General features: G+C 38.7%; 1 protein-coding gene across 2 annotated transcripts; it reads left to right on the top strand.

Moving 5' to 3' along the window:
- The first annotated feature begins 1324 nt into the window (after positions 1-1324).
- Positions 1325-21247, top strand: lrrc38b (leucine rich repeat containing 38b). Of its 2 annotated transcripts, XM_067586507.1 has the most exons (3): positions 1325-1807; positions 2348-2985; positions 15040-21247. In XM_067586507.1, exons 1-3 carry the CDS (start codon positions 1752-1754, stop codon positions 15285-15287), a joined length of 942 nt encoding a protein of 313 aa, XP_067442608.1. In that variant the 5' UTR covers positions 1325-1751; the 3' UTR covers positions 15288-21247. The 2 variants fall into 2 exon arrangements, with proteins under 2 accessions (XP_067442608.1, XP_067442607.1); XM_067586506.1 differs by lacking the exon at positions 1325-1807 and having other exon boundaries at positions 1875-2985.
- The last annotated feature ends 323 nt before the right edge of the window (positions 21248-21570 follow it).

The raw sequence follows: 21570 nt of genomic DNA, 5'->3' as shown, positions 1-21570 counted from the left end.
ACACATTGATCAGAGCTGAGTCTCTATAGCAGCACCAGTGATGATGAGGACAGGCAGAAATTCAAGTTGCTATTTATAATTATATATTTTTTCTGTTTTATAAGAGGCTTTTTTTTCACAGTGGCACATCAGAAAGAAAACCCATTGCATCACTGCTTTTCTCTGTAAGAAACTGCATGAAAAGGATTTTTGGAAAAAAAAAAGCATCAAACCTTCCAGCAAATATTTAAACACTGCATATAAAACAGCAGCACCACAAAATGAATGATCATAGTAAGATGTAAATTTGAAATGTGTTTACAGGGAACCATTAAAGTTGCCTCAGCTTTTAGTGATTTTCAGCTCATCTATGCTGACAAAATCTCCCTTTTTTGATGAAAAATCTGTTCCTTTCCCTGTGGCACAAAGTCATCATCACTGTTGATGCTGCAGACTCATCTGACTTCAGTGGATGCCTCGAGCAAGGAATTGTATTATTAGATTACTTGTGATGAAGTGAGATAGATGTTATAGCCTGCTGCTTGGTTATTATGACGTGCAGGTGTGCGTGCAATATGTATGCAAACATGTCTTAATGTATTAAATGTCCATTGTGAAAATGAATTGGAAATACACAATTAACATCCATGACAGCATTACTTTCTTTCAAAATTTCACGCTTCTGCTGCATCTACAGGTCTAATTCACCGTCCCCCCTGCAACACCCTTGGTCTAATTACATTTACCTGTTGGAGCAAATCCCATTTAGGCAATTCAATACACATACTGAAATAATCGGCTTCTCTCCATTATGGTTTGAGACTCATGGAACCTCCATTTTATTATCCAAAATAGAGCAGTTATCTAAATGTATGAATGAGAGAAGGCAAATTGATTCATATAGAGATGGCATATCAAATGTCATTAACATTATTAACCTACACCAGAACTCAGTGTGCTAATGCCGGCATTGTAGGAACAAAATAGTTCCCACAATGCCAGCAATAGTTAGTAAATATTTATGGATGAAGGTTAATGCTGCATATTCTAAAAGGTCACAGTTTTCTATTTGTAGACAACTAATGAAGATTCAGTGACAGAGAGGCTGTGTAATCCTGCCTCTGTTTCACAAGATGTTCTCTAAAACTGTCAAACCAGCGAGGCTTAATGTCAAACTAAGGGCTTGTTATTGTTAACAGATTACAGATCAAGTGAAAAGGTGCAGAGATAACAAGAAGAATGTAACATTTCTAAAGACAATTTCCTCCAAAAAATATTTTTCAGGACACACTCAGAAATAAAGCTGTGTTATAACTATATGACTTCTATGTTTCTGTTTTTTTTTTCCTCTAGATATAGCTCATAGTCATTTCTTTACACTATAGGAAGTGACATCACATGTTGACAGCATGGCTCAGGCACGCCTCCCTGGAAATAAGGAGAGGGGAGAGGGCATGAGATAAACCGTGGTAGATTCAGAGGCAGACATTGGATTGGCATGGCTGTGTGCAGCTCAGCACTGCGATCTACGTGCATGAAGCTCCTGCCTGGACATTTGGATTCTCTCTGCACAGCAACACAGCCTTGATATCGTGCTGGACAGTGTAACATTGAGCTGTGCTGTCTTTTCACAGCATGTTGCTGGACATTGGGAGCTCAGAGAGGGAATAATAAGGGGGGATAACCTTACCACACACTTGAGCGATGTTCTGTGGGCTTCTCTCTCTCTCGTTTCAGACCGTCAGGCTTTTCTACACAGAGACCTGGGACTAATGGAGGGATGCAACGATGTTACTCCTTGCTTGTCATGCTTGAATCACAGCTCCATATATCCTTTTGTGTCAGAGACCTTATTGCCTTTGTCTGTCACTGCCGCCAGATCAACTGTGGGGTAGCGTGGCGGACAGAGCCCCCTCCTCAACCCCCTTCTCCCTTGTCTGTGCCCCCGGCTTCTCATCAGTCCCAGCTTGCTCGTGTCTATTTACCTCTCTTAAGCTACCCTCCCCTCTCTGTTAAGCTCTGTCTTTCTTGCTCTCCCGCTCCCTACTCCTTACTATCTCCCTCTCTTTGCCTCTTCAAAGCAGGCGGTCTGCTATTCAATCCAAGCAGCTTGCTACATGATCTCCTGGAAAAGTGTTTTTGCCGCTGCTCTGCCGCCTCCCAATTCCTGAGCCCTTCCAGATTTCCATCTCCACAACAGCAGGATGTTCCTTCACGAGGATTGATCCCCGTCCGCCCCCTTTCACTCTCCCCTTCCCCTCCCTTGTCCTGATCTCCTGCCCTCTGACCCTCACCCTGTTCTCTGCCCCCACCCTTCCTCTCCTATTTGTCCATACCCTGAGACTCTTTCCCCCCTAACTCATTTCACCCCCATGACCATGTTGCCATGTGTCTGCTTGCTCCAACTTATCCTCATCTTGCTATCCTCTGTCTTATGGACCCGGGGGGAAAACTGCCCAGCAACCTGCCTGTGCCCAGATCCTCACACTGTGGACTGCAGTGGCCGCGGGCTGACCCGTCTACCCGATGAGATCCCCTTGGATGTGCGCAGGCTTTTGCTGGCTGACAACTGGATACCCCGCATCCCCTCGGACTTCCTGGTTCTGTACAGTGACTTGGTCTACCTGGACCTCCGAAACAACTCCCTATCCCACATAGAACCGGGGACTCTCAGCACCTCCTCCAGGCTGGTCTTCCTGGACCTGGGCAGCAACAATTTGACTGAAATCCCTAAGGGGACATTTGGGGAGTCCCGGAGCCTGATCAAACTACGCCTTGGCAACAACCCATATCTGAGCATGGTGAATGAGGATGCTTTCCTGGGCCTCACCTCTCTAAGAGAACTGGAACTGGAGCGTAACGCCCTGTCCACCCTAAAGGTGGGGGCACTGAGTCAGTTGCCCTCCTTGCGGGTGGTGAGGCTAGAGGGCAACCCCTGGGTGTGCAACTGCAACTTTGCCAACCTGTTCTCATGGCTGATGGAGAACAGTCACAAGCTTCCAAACGGTGAGTAAGAAAATCTAGGAAGCATTTTCTTTTCATGTGCTTGACCCAAATAAAGCGTATCCGAGCACAACATACACAACAGTATTATGGCAAATCCATTGCCATAACACCACTCTGGTCTATTTATGTTTTCCCTGTAGAAGAGGGAACCCCCCCTCCCTCTCCCTCGTTCTAATTTTATCCCTTTCTTCCTCCACCCCCATAGCATATAATGTGTGAGACTGATTGTGTAATATGAGACAATAGCACTCGTGAAAGTGAGGACTACAAGGATGATTTGTTTTGAAATTTGATTAATGTCAAAATTCAGAATGAGACTCCTACTCAAAACGCAGCATCCTCCAATGTGGAACAAGAAATTACAACAACTCATATCAATCATTTTAGCTTGCAGTTTTCCTTGTTACACATGGAATATCACCACATAAACAAAGCACCGTCCTCTATCCTGCGTGGTAGTGAGATAGATCAATTTAAGGCTTATATTTATATAATACTTATTTATATAAGACTTGCCATTTTGGTGGACACTGTAATTCAGCAATATTATCAAAAAAGTGTCCTACACCAATGGAAGTAAGCAATATTTATTGCTCTGTCTTTTGAGGGCCCATACTATAGACATTGTCTATCACTGTGATTCAGCCTGGAGCTTTGAGTTAGGTAACAGGGCTGAAGTTTTGGGTTGTGTGTGTGTGTGTGTGTGTGTGTGTGTGTGTGAGGCAGTCTCAATGTGTGCATGCGCATCTGAGGAACAACACAAGACAATGATATCACCATGTCCCTTCAGATGTATCGTGGGTAAGATCTACTTAGATGGAGTTGATTGGTCTCAACAGCCAAAGTCGCTGGCCTCTGATAGTGGTTGCAGTATATGTCCTTGTTAACACACACAAAACACAATTGTTTAAATCTGTGTTCATGTAATCCAGTAGACCATACAGAATATCTACTACACCTGTCAGAATCCATTTATTCTGAGACAAATCATAATCATGTTTTATTCAGCGGGAACAATAAATGTTTTGGCTGAAGGTCAACTGTATGTATAGTACTATTGGTGTCCTTAACAATACAGAGGACACAGACAGCAGTTATCTTGTGCAAGCCAGCACGTGGGAGCCGAGGAGGCAAAAATAAACAGATCTGACATTTCAGCCACACATGACTAGTAGCTTGTGCTGTTATCGTATTCACATCAAAGTGTGGGTTTGACACATTACATGATTTTGGCTTTATGTGAGAATTTAAGATGTGACACACAGTATGTGACATATAGTATATACATATGTGTGTAGGGCATATTCTACAGTACATAATGTTCGGATACAGGGTGTTTGTGTATAAATGTGTGCGGTTAAGGAGCGGGCACATTTATTTCTGTCAGTGTTCCAAGGTTGCTGGAGTGTGAAATGTTGACCTGTTTACAACATTTGTCCAAAGACTGAACTGCAGTTGCCCAAATCTTCTGCAATGTGTGAAAAGGATTACAGGCATCATAAATCAAATCTAAGATTCAGGCAAAGCTAGTAACTAAAACAGTTAATCTAACCAAATGCAACGTCTTAGACATTATGGATATCATAACATGTGATATTGTAAATGTGCTTCTTTTTTTTTTTTTTAAGCAAAAACTGTTATTTTTATATTTTCAAATTAAAAAAGTAAAAGTCTGACTCAAACACTAATTGTTTATAGCTGGCAAAAGCTTTAATTCAACTCCCCCAAAACACAGACTGGATGTCGCAAACTGCTGACAACTCACAAAAGCAAACTCCTTATATACATTTAGGCCACGGTGTTCTGTGCTATCGATACTGCTCTCGCTTTCCTCTCCGTTCTTTCTGCATTTGCCCCAAAAACAGATAAGTTTGGGCCTGTGAGGAAGCAAAGTTGACAAACTGGCAAGAATACCTGATTCCCCCTAGTAGGAGGCTGCAAATGCATTAATCACGGGTTCTAAGTGTTGTCAACTGCAAGGCATAATGAATTGCATTAGCAGTGCTGGCCAGACAGACATCAACAACAAAGAAGAAGCCAAAGGCCTGGCCAAGCTGCTGGCATGGCTACCAACTGGCCCCAGTGCATATGCACTCAAATTGAGTTAGTAATATCTATCTTACCTCATATGCAGCTCTTACATCCCCATCATTGAGTATTTGCTTTATGATCCAGAGAAAAACACACACATACATACATGCTTATCTGTATTAGGTATATGAAGTGTTCTACATTTTGATATTAGAGTATAATTTTGTTTATTATTGGCCAATAAAAGCTGTCTGGAATGTACTTTGTAATGCTAATTATAGCCTGCTGGAAGTTTGGATGACAAATAACGTTTTGGCAAAAGGAATAACAATTGTTTGTCATCTTAGCTCCCTCTCCTCTAAGGAAATGCAAATTAGTTCTGTAACTGGTCAGAGGACAAAAGGTTGTTTCACTGAACTTAAAATATCCTCCAAGTCTTTGTTTTCCTTTGTGTATAATTTATAGAAAAATGCTTTAATGTTCTTACTGCAAGACGGTCAAAACGAAGTGTGACACATACAGCTATTTAAGATGACTGATAGAGGAATGTACAGTTTAAAAAATTGGATTCATCATGGTTGCAGTTCTGTGTTTGGATGTGTCAGTGCTTGTATTTGTATTAATCACATTTTTAAAGGACTATTCTGCCTGTCAATGACAGAAGTTTATACCAACCAACCGACCAAGTTTTGGATTTTTTTCAAAATCTAAAAAGTGTTTACCACCCATCCTCAGAGCAGTCGGTTTTGACAGCTGACTGATATTTCCTGTGGATGTTTCTGTTTCCAGCACTGTGTCACACTGAAACTTTATGGATATAAAATCTACTGTTGAACAAACACAAAGTAGCAGGGAGGATTATAACGAGTTAGATTCACAAAAAGCTGGTGCAAACATACAGGCATCACAGAGCCAGACCTAATTAACATAATGACTGAGCTCTCTCGATCACAGAAAAAATGTGTTGACCTATTCTCCGGATCGCTGTATTAGAAGTGGTTGCACAATAACAGATGGACAGTCATTAGTGAATGAGGTTGACTTGATAAGCTTTTCAATATGTATCAACTCTAACAGCCATCATCAGTGTGGGTGTTTCAACTTAATATTTCATTCATCATAGAGAAACTCAATTATAAAGACAGAAATTGCTCATTGCATCCTTATGTCTCTTTCATCATGAAACAAATCAGCTAAAGAGCTGAAAAGTTGTGAGCGTGGTCTCTCTTAAAACCAATCCCACTGATATTCAAAAAGCACGAGAGCAAAGTAGACGTAAGCATGTTTACTAGAAATCCAACTGGACTCCTGCACACATGTTTTTGGGACTTGTAAGGATACTACTGCGTAAAAATGTACTGTCACAGATGTAGAACAAATTAAATTTAATTGCTTGATTACAGCACTGGTCTCTCATACCCCAAATAGAAGTAATGTATAGTTTTTCTGTAAAGGGCTTCTGAAACATTTCTCAGTTTAAAATAACCTATATGAGCAATTCCTTAAGTATCAAGGTGATAAAACAATGCTGAGTATGTTTTTTTAGCTGTTAAAGAGAAACAGAACATTGAGGTTAAAACCATCACCAAGAGGAGGTAAAGGTGTTGGTAATCAGCTAATATATGCAAGCTGATTGCTCAATATCATCAATAAGGCTGATGATATCACCACCCTAAACTACCACTCTCAGCAAACTGTAAAATAAAGCATCGGCAGAATAAATAATCTTAAACTAATTTAAAATTTGTCAATAAATCGTGACAAAAAAAATGTGCTGCTATTTTCAGTCATCCTGACATATCTATGGTTCGCTCTGTGATGGCCTGCATAATGTAGCAGCTGCAGAGCCCATGCTGTAAACCCAATTCCCATTCCATTTTTTACATCTTGATTTCCCCGGTGATTTTGATCTCTCAAAGCAGCACACTTTTCTGTTTGCATAACTTTGATTACTGCAGGTCATCATGATGAGTGGGTGGAAAATGCTCAAAATTCTGATTTTTCTTTCTTTGGATAGAAAAAAATAGATTTCTTTCCACATGGTTGTGAATCTGACTGATTCAATATCTTCCACAGAAATATAGTGCAATAGTGTTTTTTGTACTGAGAAGCAACCAGACAGACACACATGATGTAATAATTATCTGCTCCCTTTGGCATTAGTTTTTGGGGACTATTTGTATGTTTCTATTAGCCACCAATCAGGTTAATAAATGTTTTAATGGAAGGATGAGTGTAAACATGATCCACTGCTGTCTCCAGTGCTCTTGGGTTAAAGATGAACAAAGGCCATGTATAATTCAGAGTGACACAGTTCTACGGCACATTGGCCAGGGTAATTGGAGCCAGAGCTGCCTACAGGGCAGGGCAGGCCAACTCCCATGGGAGATTGAGGTCCATCGTGGTATTGCTATCAACACTAGCCATGACCTGAACAGTTTCACTACAAACTAGCAGTTCATGTGACAGGGTCAAAGTCTGAATTTTCCTTCGTAGCCTATCGAGTTGCTCTGCAGAGACCTGTTACCAAAGGGCATGATCAGCTCTGAAACTATGATGCCACTGACCGGCACTACATAGCACACGCATGATGATATAGCGCCCAACTAGACATTACTCGCTATCTTTGCTGCTAATGGGTATGTGATGAAAAAATATCTATTCCATTACCACAGGCTGACAGCTTCTTTTATCTTGGCCTAATTTCATGTTTATTTAAAGTTGGGATGTGAGAGAGATAGTGCTGGCAAGGGAGAGCCGAGTGTGAAAAAGATGGACAGAATTACACAGTGTGATAGCATCAGCTGCCGCATGTACAGAAGCAGAAAGAGACATTTTGCCAAGTGTCAGAAATAAAAGGTGAGAAGCCAAAAGCTTTATATCACCGGCGGTGTGCAGCATCATGCATTAATACTTTTCTGCGGGCCTGTGTGTGGTCGACTGTGAAACACAAACTTGACCTATGTATTTAGCTGTTTCATCATAATAAACTGTGAACACAAACTGCTTTTAATTATGAAAGAAAAGCATTAAAAGGGCATCTAACAGTGTTCACATATAACTATCATCTCTTGTATGTGTGAATATAAAAAAAAAAATCCTGGTTGTGCATGTGTGCTTTTGTGATGAAACACTTTGAATATACCCATGGTACAGTGATGTCAGTGAGTCTCCACGCAGGAGGAATCCCCTCCTGAATGATTCACCCTCACCCCACTGTCACATGAATGCTTGTCATTTTGTGCATTCATTTCACACATTCTCCACACTGTTTCTCTCTCCGGCTCCTACTCTTGCCCTCTCCTTGTATGAACCTCTCATAATCTTTCCTTCAGATTTCCTTTTTCTGTGATTGCAACTGAATGTTTCTTCCATCTCTCTGTAATTATATCTGCCTGGTTGTTTTTTACATTTACCAGTTATTGGACTTGAGTAGCACATTCATCTCATTTAATAAAGTAGGGAGGGGACAGTTATGTGAGTCATTATCTCCACTGGATTTCCTATGTAGAGTGTCTAGACATCATTGTTTTAGGGACAAATGCAGACTTACTAACTTGTATAGGAGTCTGAGGATGCAAGATTGCGGTGATTTTTCCTTTGCATGGTGCAGAGATCAATCTGGACAGACAGCGTGGTGTTGAAGGAGGGAGGCGAAACAAGCTGCCGATATCAGACTGTCACAGCTAGGTGGATCAATCACGGCTGAGACAGCAGATAGCCTATCCTCATGGCTGGCTGTAATCCTAAATGTAATCCATCAACTGTCTGTGCCAGGAATGCAACATAGCTGTGTGGGCTGACATACCTGATAGTGTAAGGGCATGATTTGTGCTGCATTATTGTGCAGTAGCCTGCACCAGCCACCTTTAATGTGAGGTCATAATAGTGTTTGAAGTCATTTATGGACTAAAAAATGATTATCAGTCTATCCATTTCCAAAGCTAACCCGCTGTAGTTTTCATCAAAAATGAAATTAGTCATATCATCCACTATGATTCTTGCTGAGCATATAAAAAATCTTACTAAATTCTTAATTATATTCTATTCTTATTATATTCATATTTTAACCTCTCAGTATTTTTCTTTTTCCTTTATTCATTTGCTCAGTTATAGGTTTTGAAAATCGATTGTTAAATATCAGTTTTCTCTGCCACTGAGTAAGTACAGCTTTTGTTAATATAAGTTTAAGTGGAACATCTAATATATACCCTTTTCATACAAACACACTCTACTAAACACATAAAAGCATGCCACCGACTGCATTTGACTCATTCATAGAATTCTTGGACACTTAGAAACTCTATTCTGGACCTGTAGTATATTATTGCTGAACAGAATAATCCTGAATAAGTACAAAACAAAGTTAGTTTCTCTCCCACACCCCCATACAGTGAACTATCTTTGTTCTGTCTCTTATTATCTCGCTGCCTTTTATATCTCTTTGTGTAATGAGTTCAACAACATCAAATAAAATTCCCATCCCTAATAATCCGTTCTCTAGATCTTACCAGTATAATAATTAAAGGTGCAATAAATGACATTGAGCCTCGCTGGATGTCACAACTATGTGCTATGTAAAGATATAGTGAAGTAATGGCGACCTGAGCAGTGAATGAAGTCACACTCCCTCTGTGTGTGTTGTTATCCGAGCCTCTCTCTTCTTTGTTTTGGTAGCCGCACCAACTGCTCGTGCATGTTAGTGCATGTGAGTCCCTCCGTGTCCTCCATGTCTGTTTCCAAGATGGTGGCCAGGTCACAAACTTTCTCAAATTACAGCTAAACAAGTACGCTAAAATATGTTAAATATATGCATTTGAGGTGAGAAATAGGTAATGCAGTAACAGAATCTTGATCCATATTCAATTAACACTGCCTAGTTTGACAGTTTGATCTGAGTTTTGTGAGCTGTCAGCTTTCTTTTTTTCCCCCCAACTTTATCGAGTAAACGACACAAATCACATCTATAGGCTGAATGTCATGTATTGAAATTTTAAGCAACATTTTAATGTCAGTGTTTAAACTCTAACACATAAGCAACATGTTCAAACGAGTGATGTGAACATGTGGTGATGAAGCGGCAATACAACGTCCATTACACACAGCCCACTGAGTGCAAACAGCTGACAAGTATCTAAATTAAAAGTGGCTTCCAAAATTTTTATTGTTATTGATTGTTGGTGGCAAAACCTGGAGCTTGTTTAAAGGAAATAAATGTGTGCAATTTTACAAGGTAACATTCACTACCATTTGTCTTTCAGTTTACATTTATCTCTTTTTTGTTTTCTGTCACTGCAATTTGGAGGCCCATACCTGTAATAGAAATATGACTAAAAGGTACTGAAGTATCCTGTTTAGAGCTAATCAATGGCTAGCTAGCTAGCATCTCAGCAAAAAATGACATAGCCTACTGAAGTATTTCAGTATTAGTCAGTTGGTAATTAGTGACTTTTAGCTGCTCACTATGGTGATGCTGCTTTCACGCCATGTCAGTAGAATGAGAAGATGAGAAAATCTCATTTTATTGTGATTTGGGAGTGCACACACACATATTTATAGCTATTTGTTAACAAGTGAAATATGAAGCCAACAAACAGTGTATAGCTCTGTTCTTTATAGTTGAATAAGTATTAATGATGGATTTTATTGGAGCCATTTTGGCACCAATTTGTTAACTGTTTGATGGTGGTGTCTGCCAAGTGGGAGATATTGTAACTGTCAACAATTCATCTATATATTATGAATAGGCTTTCCCACTCGGCTGCTCATAATCAGTGTGTATAATATGATGTGAACTTGACATAAGTGTTTCATTTTCAAAGCTTTTGGAGTTTGTAAGGTGTAGTAGTTGATATTTGTTAACAGAATTGTAATGTAGAGAGCTATTCCCAGTCAACAATGTTTTGATTTCCTACATCTCTAAACTGAGGCCACATTCACTTTAAATCTGGACACCATCTTTCAGTGAAAGAAGTGCACATGTTGTCACAAACAAACATGCGATACTGAGAAATCATTATGTTTGTTCCAGAAGATTCCACTTTTGGCCAAATGCCGCAGCTGTTCAGTAATTCTCCTTTTTGTCAGGCTGTGTAATAAGTCTGTGCTTCATGTTGTGTAACATTAGATCTTAACTGCAACTATGTCCACCCAAAAGCTATCTCTCCTTGCAAATCCAGTACTTTATTATACGGTACACGCAATTCATATTTGTATTAAAATAGCAGACAGAATATATAAGCATATACACTTCAGAGTAGGTTTTGATGCTCAGACTAATATGAAGAACAACTAACAAAAGTATTGTTGGAAATACTAATAAAAATAACCAAACGTTGTTGTCTCTGTCCACCATTAACCTGTTCACTAACTCTGCTATGATGATGATAAATGTGATAATCATGTAACTCCTGCAGGGGCCATGTGTTCACCAGGATAATTTCAGTCTCAGATGTTATTAATCAAGCATCTAGGACAGGCAAGACCAGACAGAACTGTCTCAAAGACAAAGGCTAAGTCTCTGGGGTGATGGGTTACTTTGCCATGCAATAAGTACACTGTGAATATAAATATGATTCATTTATCTCAGGCACAAACACACAGGACAGCTTCTCCAATATATTGGATTTTCAGATTTATTCAAAGTTTTCTTGGTTTTTAGTAAAGTGTGTCACAATAACACAAAAGGTCAGTGCATTCTGTCTGTGTCTGCCTGTCTCTAAATGCTTTATTTGCACATTTATTTCTCTAGTGTTTATGTTGTATCATTTAACAGTCAGGCATTGGAAGAGATTTTGTACAAAATCCATCTCAAAAGCACATTACAGGGACTTTTTTTTGCAAAATGTGGTGAGCTGCAATAAATGTTTTGAAGAGGATTTTCTATTTTTGCCTTCCTGGACTTGTAAACTGTGTGTGGATCTCATCTGCTGCCGTGTACCATTAAAAGAAAGCAATAGTAATTTTATTTCACAGGATTTCACAAGTCACATCTTGCATGTTTTTATAGTTCAAGCTCGCATTATTGCCATTCACAAAATGCAGTGAGAACAGTTGGAAATGTTACAGTAAAATAATTCCTCCTTTAAAAGCCCTGCTGAGTCAAACTGTACTTTTATAACTGAACTGCTGCTATTAAAGTGTGAGCCATATGGTTAGTTATGCAACACAATTCTGAGAATATTGGATTTTTTTTTGACAAAATAAAACATTTCCAGCTCATAATTGTCACCAATAATATTAACCACCTCTAAACATGTTGTGCACTTGTTTGTAAGGCCAGTAGACGTTTATTTTGCTCAGACAATGTGAATGAGCAGGTTTCTCACATGCAACGGGCTATCCATTTGTTGTGATATGTGATTCTCACACACACTCAGACATGTCTTGGAATTAAACATGCAAGGAAACAGTCTGCTCCTCCTTGGCTAGATTGTTGGTATTGGCTCCTTGTCAGGTTGAAGCCTCATTCTTGTTACTGGGTTTGCCTGTGACTCAGTTTATCTGATCATCCAGGCTACTCGAGTTTTCTGCAGAGCTTATCCGGAAAACATTTGTTGGATGCTCTCTGACTGTGGTAATCCTGGTTAGGACCTGTGTATGCTCTGATAGGGGCAAGACACAAAAATAGATAAAAGAGCCTGAATTATGATACACAGGTTATAGACACTGTAAGTCTTGCATGAAGTTGCAGAACTACCACACATACATTAAGTCCAAAAGGTGCTGGATACAAAAAATAATACATCAAAAGAGATCAAAACATCCACACACTCATCTCCATCACAATTACTGTAATATTAACGAATGCTTTTGGTCACACAGACCCTCATCAGATTAATGATGACGTGTGTCAAATCCATTGTATACATTCAAAGCAATTAAAAACAACAACATACTTGCTGCCTTTTGGTTGCCCTGTAATTTTGGCTTTTTAATGTGTGTGTGTGTGTGTGTGTGTGTGTGTGTGTGTGTGTGTGTGTGTGTGTGTGACGTCTTGTATCCTCTACTAATTGAATGTTAGAGGAAATGTGAGCATCTGTATCTTGTATTAAGGGATTAGTGTCAGTAAATTTTATCAAGCTCCTTTAGAGTTCAGCTACAAACCTAATTAATACTGTAGAGAGTCAATCGGAGGAGCATGGACTCCATTCCATCACTAATTTTTCTATTATTTCTGTTTCCATTGTTACATAACACTGAGCTGGTTCAAGTTATTTTCTTTACAACTATTTGTTAATATACAGCAAGGTTTTACTTATCAAACACAAGTACATCATTTCAGAATTTTTATTATTTCATTGTTAATCGTGTTTTCTGTTCAATTTGAATTATTCATATTTCTATAATAGGTAATGCCACATTTAAATTTTAAATATTGAATATCAACAAAGAATAGCAGATTTCACTTAGAATTAAAGTGGCTTAATAAATGAACATAACTGTAGCCAAGACGAGCTGTGCATTTATATGATAACAAAGCATAGTGCAAATTGTGCTGACTGTTGAGCAAAAACCCAGAACTGATGTACTGCCAAGTGTGTGCATTTGCATGTGCAATATCAGTGGAAAGTAGCCACCCACATTGCAAGGCTTTATACTACCCACCTAGAAGCTAACATCCACATCAATATGTCTTGTTTTTTCTACTGCACCACCAATATGAAGGTAACTTACTGACTACAAAGGCATATCTTATTGCCTTAAGTGTTTGTAGTGTTATGGATATGACAGTAATGAGATATGTATCATCCATAGACTTGGAACTGTCTTGTCTGATTAACAAGTGTAAAATTAACCTGAACAGTTAACAAAGTTGTAAGTACAACAACTTGAGTCTCTAAGCATGTGAAACTGAACACCTTCTACTGCAGTTTCAGTATCAGTCACCAGTATTTAACATATACATGATAAAACTGACCTTAATGATCCAGGGCTGTTCTCATCAGTCATCATAAGTTGGAGAGGAAGACTTGTACCGTTGAAATCCATTAAGCCATCGTCAGTGTCCTTTTCCATTTAACTGATGTCTGAACAATAAACTATGTGAAAATGACAGAGACGCGGAGAGCAGCACTCACTGATTTATCATGCCATATCTTGAGATGAGTTTGGTCAAGGTGCCCCTGTCTCAGACGATGCCCTTCACTGATATTATCAGCAGATTTCTGAGATGTAACCAGGTGCCACATTTAATAAAGAAATGTATTCTCAGAGGTTTGCCTTTTGCAAGTGGCATTAAATCATTTAAGTTATTTGAATGGTTGTTATTTAATTTTATCAAAGATGCAAGGGCTTGTAAAGAAAAGCCACCATCCACAACAGTTTACACCACACTGAAGAACAAAAATAGAGCGTCACTAATAAATAATGATGTGTTCTGTACAGTAGATAGATATATAGTTAACAGCATACTGTACAGTGCTTCACATTATCTTAGTATTTCGACTTTATTCCCACAGTGAACCTACAGTTATGCTGTGGGTGGGTGTACTGTATACACAGTGCAACGTCAACTCATAAACGAAGACTTCTGATCGACCTTACAGTTATTAAATCAGCTCCCACTCTTTCATTACATTGCCCTGTTGAATTTAGATGTTCAACAACACAGTATTATCTGAATCAAATAGCTGAATGCTTACAAACAAGGTAACTAAGAAGTGCACTCTGTCTCTACGATAGTTTCAGACCACCCTCATAGGTGTAAGATGTGTGGGCTGTATGAGCCATGAGTCTAATGGGAAAATCACAAACACCTTTAATCTGTCTATATCCTTTTGGATTCTAGAGATCCATTTGTTAACGATACACCTATTAATTGAAAGAATAATTGCTGACATTTGTGCATACTGCACAATAATACACCATAATGTCTGCTTACTCTGCTAAATGATGTAATTTCTGAATGACTACAATGTGAATATCTTTGTCCAGAAGACCATAAACATGGCATCATTCACTGAACCTCTGCTTCAGCCTCCTTAGTAAATCTGTCTAATCTTATTTCCTGTTTTGATGCAGGAGTGGAAGGCATGGAGTGCTCCCTCCCCATGGATGGCAGACGCGTGTCCCTGACCCAGCTCTCGAAGGACAGCTTCCGTGAGTGCCAGGCCACCCTGACTCTAACAGACCTGCTCATCATCATTTTCTCTGGCATCTCAGTGTCTGTTGTGGCCATCATGACAAGCTTCTTCCTGGCTTCAACTGTTCATTGCTTCCAGCGTTGGAGTAAAGGCACCAAGGGGGATGAGGAAGAGAGTGAGGAATGAGAAGGATTTACTTTTCAGGGCCCATCTGGTCCCGGTACTTCAAACAATAAGAGGACACCGCAGACAGTGTGTGCTAGATGTGACAAGTTTTATGCTGCTTCCTCCTTGGTGAATATCCAGGACTGTTTTACGGTAGGATCTTGCCCTGGTACGGTTGCAGTTGCTTTCTTTGCACATGGACATCTAAAATACGGTAATAAAGGACATTCCCAAGGAATGAGCCAAAGTCCCAATAAAGAATTAGTGAGTGTCCTGCTCCACTCGCAAAATGATATTGTAGAGAGTATTTTTGGCTGAGAGGGCATCTTTTATGGCCATTGGCACTTGACTCAATGTTATAGGCTTACATAAATAAAGTAAGGCTAACCTTTATAATGAAAGAGAAAAAGATTTTTAAAAAGGAAGTGTTGCTGCAGTGCTGTCACATTAGTCTTACACAAGCCAATAAATTCTCAACACATCCAACCCTGGAGTCTGAAATATTGTAAAGTAACATCAAAGTTAGCGTGACCTTTTCAGATGACTTTAAATGAGGAATTAACTGTGTAGGGCAGAATACTTGATCCCATAAAAAAGGATGTCATTGACCAGTGACCTCAGTACTGCCCATAACATGATATGCTGGCATATCCTGCCATTTACAATGTCTTTTTTGGACAGCCTCACTCACTAACATTCAAAAGTGGTTCACAAGCACCAGTGAAGGCAAATACTGTTGTTCCTTCTGCATATAAAATTAGACAGTAGCAGACGTGTCAGTCAAAAAAGAAGGATTTGTATAATGGCGAAATGTTAGGTAGCTGAAGCAGGATGAGTTTCCAGTGAGTCTACACATTCTTTCAGCAGTATATTTATTATATAATCGCAAATTTATGTACAAAATAAAAAAATGTACAGTCAAAGAAGCATATAAATCAAGAGAATATACTATACTGTATTCTCCTTAGATTGATAACTGTGAACTGTGTAGAAAGATATCCATAAATTATCTACAGTATAATCTTGGAAAATTAGGGCAAATATGGTATTAAAATAGAGTCTACATAGAACTATGTGTCAAATAATGCACTTTAAATGGTGGACCTAATTTTGGCAAACCCCTAATTACAACATGTAGACTGGTTTTGTCTTCATCTGCCAAAGATTAGGTTTAGGTGAGGAATAGATTGCATACACAGACTTTATTGTGGATGATGTATTATTTAGTAAGGAAGGGATAGCTCCTTAACAGAGGACAGCACTATAGCCAAATCACACTCTGTATACACATATTGTACTTGGTCATAAAGTTATGGTCTCCAAAGACTTACATTTTCTTCTTGTCAGCATTCTTACTTCGCTTTATACATACAGCAGTCTTTAACCTATATTATAACAGGTGGGGCCACTTCATAACAATCTACTGTATGAGGGTGGTGGGCAAGTTTCTTGAGGAATAAATAGACATCTGGATCTCAGAAATGGATAACTCACTAAACAAATAAATACATCATGAAGTCACAGTCATCTTGTTGTCCTCTTACTAAAGCTCCTCTGGTGTCTTTTAGTAAAGCTACTGATTTAATATCCAGGAAAAGTCACAACTCTTACTGTATCAACAGCATTTGCATTCACAAGAGCGACAGCACAGTACAGTACAGTCTGATTTAAATAGATAAATAATAATAATAAATATCATAAATAATAAATTCTATGGGTTTCTGATTGTTATTTGCATTCTGTATGTTTAAATCCTCCATCATTACGATTTTAAATGATCAAAGCAGGACTATTTGTATTTTTTCCCCCTGAAAGCTAAGGTATGTTACATTGCTTCTCACATTCTTGTAAAGCATGAATAATTCAGCGAAATTGAGATATGAAGCAGAAAGAATGTCAAGCCTCTAAATGCAAACAAGTGAAGGATAGAAAAAGAGCCAAGAGCAAATAGAGTCATCCTTTCTGTGTGGTTAACAAAAGATAAAAAGGAATTCCGAATGCCTGTGTCCCTTTAGAACAAGCACGTGTTGCAGAAATGACAAGAAAATAATGTGGCCTTATTTTGTTATTTTTCCGTTAGTAGCAGCATCAATAAAAGCATGACAACTTTCCCAGGAAACTAATGCAATCCTTGTACACTCTTTTAAAGGATGTGTCATATCATTGGTACCAGCCTGTATTGTCACAGTATATTTTCATTAATTATGTGATGTCACATGTTGTGTTGAAAATGTTACATCCATCTAAACAGTGTAAGATATCTACTGTATGGATGTCTTGTATTTGCCAGAATTCAAGTAATGTGGGACACCTTGAAGTCACATGCCCACAGGAAATTAATGTTCATTTGTAACGGCTAATTGACTGAACCCAGTGCATCCTCATAATTAAAGACAGAATAGGTCTAAAATTCAACTGGCAAAAAATGACCCATAGTTATGTTTATGCCATCTAGCAGCGGTAGTAAGAAAGACTGTTATTGTTATGGTTATGATTGTTGAGACTCTGTCCCCCCCTTTCCCTCTTCCTTTCTCTTTCTCAACCCAACCGGTGAAGGCAAATGGCCGCCCACCAAGAGCCTGGTTCTGCTTGAAGTTTCTACCCGTTAAAGGGAAGTTTTTCTTTGCCGCTGTCGCCAAGTGTGTATGGTCTCGACCTGCTCTATGTGAAAATTTCCCCCGAGATGACTTTTGTTGTGATTTGGCGCTATATAAATAAAAATTGATTTGATTGACAGAGAACCTCCAGAGCGGCCTTTAGATGAGAGCAGCACATCCGGGTACTTTGCCCTTGCGTCATGGCCCCACCCCTTTTTGGGTGAAAACAGTACCTCTAATTTGACTGGTGGTAAATGCAAATTCCGAGGTCTTTGCCAATTTAAAAGCATAAAATAAGGATCATCAGTATCGTTATTATAGAAAAAAGTTAAGAAATAGGGGTTGATGAGTGTCATCACTAACTGCTAAGCCAAAGTAACTATAGCTAACTAAATAGCGTGCAAGAAAATTGCTAAAAGGAGAAAGCTATGAGTGCTTGAGCAGTACTAGTGTACATTTAAATGTACAGAGGGTAATTAGCCGCTGCAATGAAGAATATATCTAAATTAACGAGGTTGAGAGCAGAAGAAACACATCAGTCACACAGAAACGCCAGCAACCAGAAATGAGACCATATGTTTACCTTAGCATGTTAGGTCACAATTTCATCTGAGCAGAGGTTAATTCAGCATTTAGGCACACTTTGAATTTGGATTATTATGATTACTGACATAAAATCACTTCAGAGAATAAGCAGGTAAAGCCGTTATTTTTGGTACCTATGTTTCAACAAACAAGCCAGCTTGCTGCAGCCAGTGCTAGCGAGCTAGCTGTTACAAGCTAACATTAAATTGAGATTTCCTTTCAATGCAGGATCAACATTCACGACTTTGACTTTTAATATTATAACTGTAGACTTTAACGTCACTATAACCCATGATGAAGTGACCAACAGCTGACCATTTTCATAATCTCAGTGGATGGCCTGAAGCCACAGATCTCTTTTTTTACTGTCTTTTGCTCTTTGAGGAAATTAAGGAAATTGTAAACTGGAGGGTTTTTTTTATTGTTTGACATGCAAAATTTGATACAGCAGTATTTCTGTGCAGACTTTACATTTTGTTGCCTCAACTCATTACCAGCCTCCATTGGTTAGCTGTGCTATTTTAGTGGGAGAGCACCATGGGAATGAGTGGCGAACTGTTTCAAAAATTAAGATTTCTCACTAAATTAAGTGTTGGTTTGTGGATCAGATACACGCTGAATTAAACACACACTCATAACACTGTTAATTCACTGTCTATTATGTGTGTGACGGTATCTGAAGAGTTTTTTTGGCCGTTACCAGTGACTACCTGGTTTGCTGTTAACTGTTTGGTGCTGGAGAGAGCGCATTTACCTTCCAATAATATTAACCATGTTCGATTGTATCGGTACGTCAAGACGAGAAAAAGACTGACTTAAGACAGCTTGGGCTGAGTTTTATGACCACCTCTCATCAAATGATCGAGATGACAACAGTGAAATCGCCTGAAAAGTCATTTGTTGTAAGGCTGACATTAGCGGCCTGAAAGGACATGACCCAATGGGACATGACTGAAGATGGATCAAATTAATTATTAAATATACATATACATACAAATATGTATACATACAAATTAATTAATAATTTTACATTAAAGTCTAGGGTGAGTCATTTGTCACTTGTTTTACCTCCAAAGGGGGTGGGGATGTGTTGCAAGCCAAAGTTCCCAGATATGCTGGTCTGATGTTTATGCCGTTTTCCAAAACTATTACAGTCTGTAAAAAAATAATTATGTGGCTAAGATCTGGTTAGGTTAAGGCACAAAACCACTTGACTAGGGTAATGGAAAGATCATGATTTGGGGTAAAATGATCACTTGAAACATGGTTTATACTTCCTTAAAGTTATACAACCTTCATCATCATGGTAACAGTAAAGACCATGACGTTATGTTAAAAAAATGTCTCGACTCGCAGTTGGAAACATGACACTTGCTGTTGGAAATGGGAAGTTTCAAGCCACGAGTTGGAACAGTGGTCTCCTGCAGCAAAGTCCACAAGGCAAAAATCATCTTATTAAGTCACCTTATATTGACGTTACCTGAACTATAACACTTCCCCAGGTCATTATTACTAGATGGTGTAAACATATCTATAGATCGTTTTGCTGGCCTGAATTTTAGACCAAATACTGTCATTTTTCTTGTGAGGATGGGCTGGCTAAACCCCTCCCCTTAACAGTGATTGTCCATTAATAACAAGCCTGATTTTGATTACTACTGTGTGGAATCTAAGAACAACTGTTTAAAAAAATGCAACAGATTTTGAGTGGTAAATCTGCCACTGCTATCACTGTAAACTGCATACGTATGTGTATGAAATCCATGACAGGTGTAGCAACACTAACTAAGAGGGTGGGGCTCAGTGAACAGTCAATTGTAACATGGGATAAAGTACGGCCCTAAGGAGGAGTGCCACTAAATTTCATACTTTAAGTCTGCCATTCCTATTTCTTATGACAGCTCGGTCAATAATAGCGAACAAGACCTAATATTGCTCATATCCAGAGTTAGAGTTCCTACAGTTTTAAGTTCACACATAGAGAAAATTTGAATATTTTTGTGATATTTAGGATGTGAAGAAAATTTAGGAAGTTAACAAAAAGTACAAAACCAGTGTAAGTCCAAATAGCGGGTTTCCATTTGTTGCCATGAGAGGAGCAGGTTCACATATTCAGAAATCAAACTTAAACATTTGACGGCTCACAAGAATAGCATAAGTGGATTCATTAGGTTGAGTTGTTTTCTCCTTTAACAGATGTTAAACTGCTTTCTTAACTGATATCTGTAGGTGCAGACCTTAGTCAAGGAATCAGAGAGGGGGAGTTTTTATACATATCATTATCATGTCCAACTACTGTGTAGTTACTGTATATTAACAAATTCTTATGTTAGCTTAGCTGTTAGCTTGAAGCATATGTTCGCATGACAATTTCCTTTCTCTTACCCATTTTATTAAGTAACAAATATCAGCACATTAGAGCATGCACTGTTGAGTTACCTACAGTATACAGTTCAGATTCATGTCTATTTTTCTATTAAACCTTTGAGAATAAAGCATTTATTTACTCAGCCAGTCCCCAAAGTCATTTCTGGCATCGCTCATCCTGGAAAGCAGAGACACTGGTGGCTGCTTTTCATACAATTTGTCTTGACATAGCTTAAAATACCAAAATCAATGTTATGTTTTGTCAGATAAATGTCAGAATGGCTCAAATTTAAATTAAGTGACGGAGGAGAGTGTGACATTGTTGCTGCAGATGAATGCATTTCAAAATGTCAAACAGACCATATGTGTAGCTGTATATTGATGTTTGGTAAAAAAAATAAATAAAAATAAAATTTTTTTTTCTGTCCTCTAGTCTGTATTTGTTAAGGGTCTCTATTTAAGTGTGAGAAATCAGATGAAGTAGCAGGATGATCATTTACTATTAATGCAATATAGGCCTCTGTATGTCAACATCCATCATACGTATTGTACACCTGTTTAGACCAACCTCCAAGGGCGGCTAATAATATTTAAGGTGGAAGACCAGTAATGCTTTCTTTTAATCAAGTGCTGGCCTACATGTAGAGAATGTAACAACAGTGGAAATGTGATTCTTATTCAATTGAATGGCCAGTTGAATGGCAGAGAGAAACATTTTAAACAAGGATACCTAACATACCTTTATGAATTGACGT

Source organism: Thunnus thynnus, chromosome 4 (assembly GCF_963924715.1).
Source record: "Thunnus thynnus chromosome 4, fThuThy2.1, whole genome shotgun sequence".
NCBI classification, from domain to species: domain Eukaryota; kingdom Metazoa; phylum Chordata; class Actinopteri; order Scombriformes; family Scombridae; genus Thunnus; species Thunnus thynnus.
The sequence above is the reverse complement of the archived record's forward strand: the minus strand, read 5'-3'. Positions and strand labels throughout refer to the sequence as shown.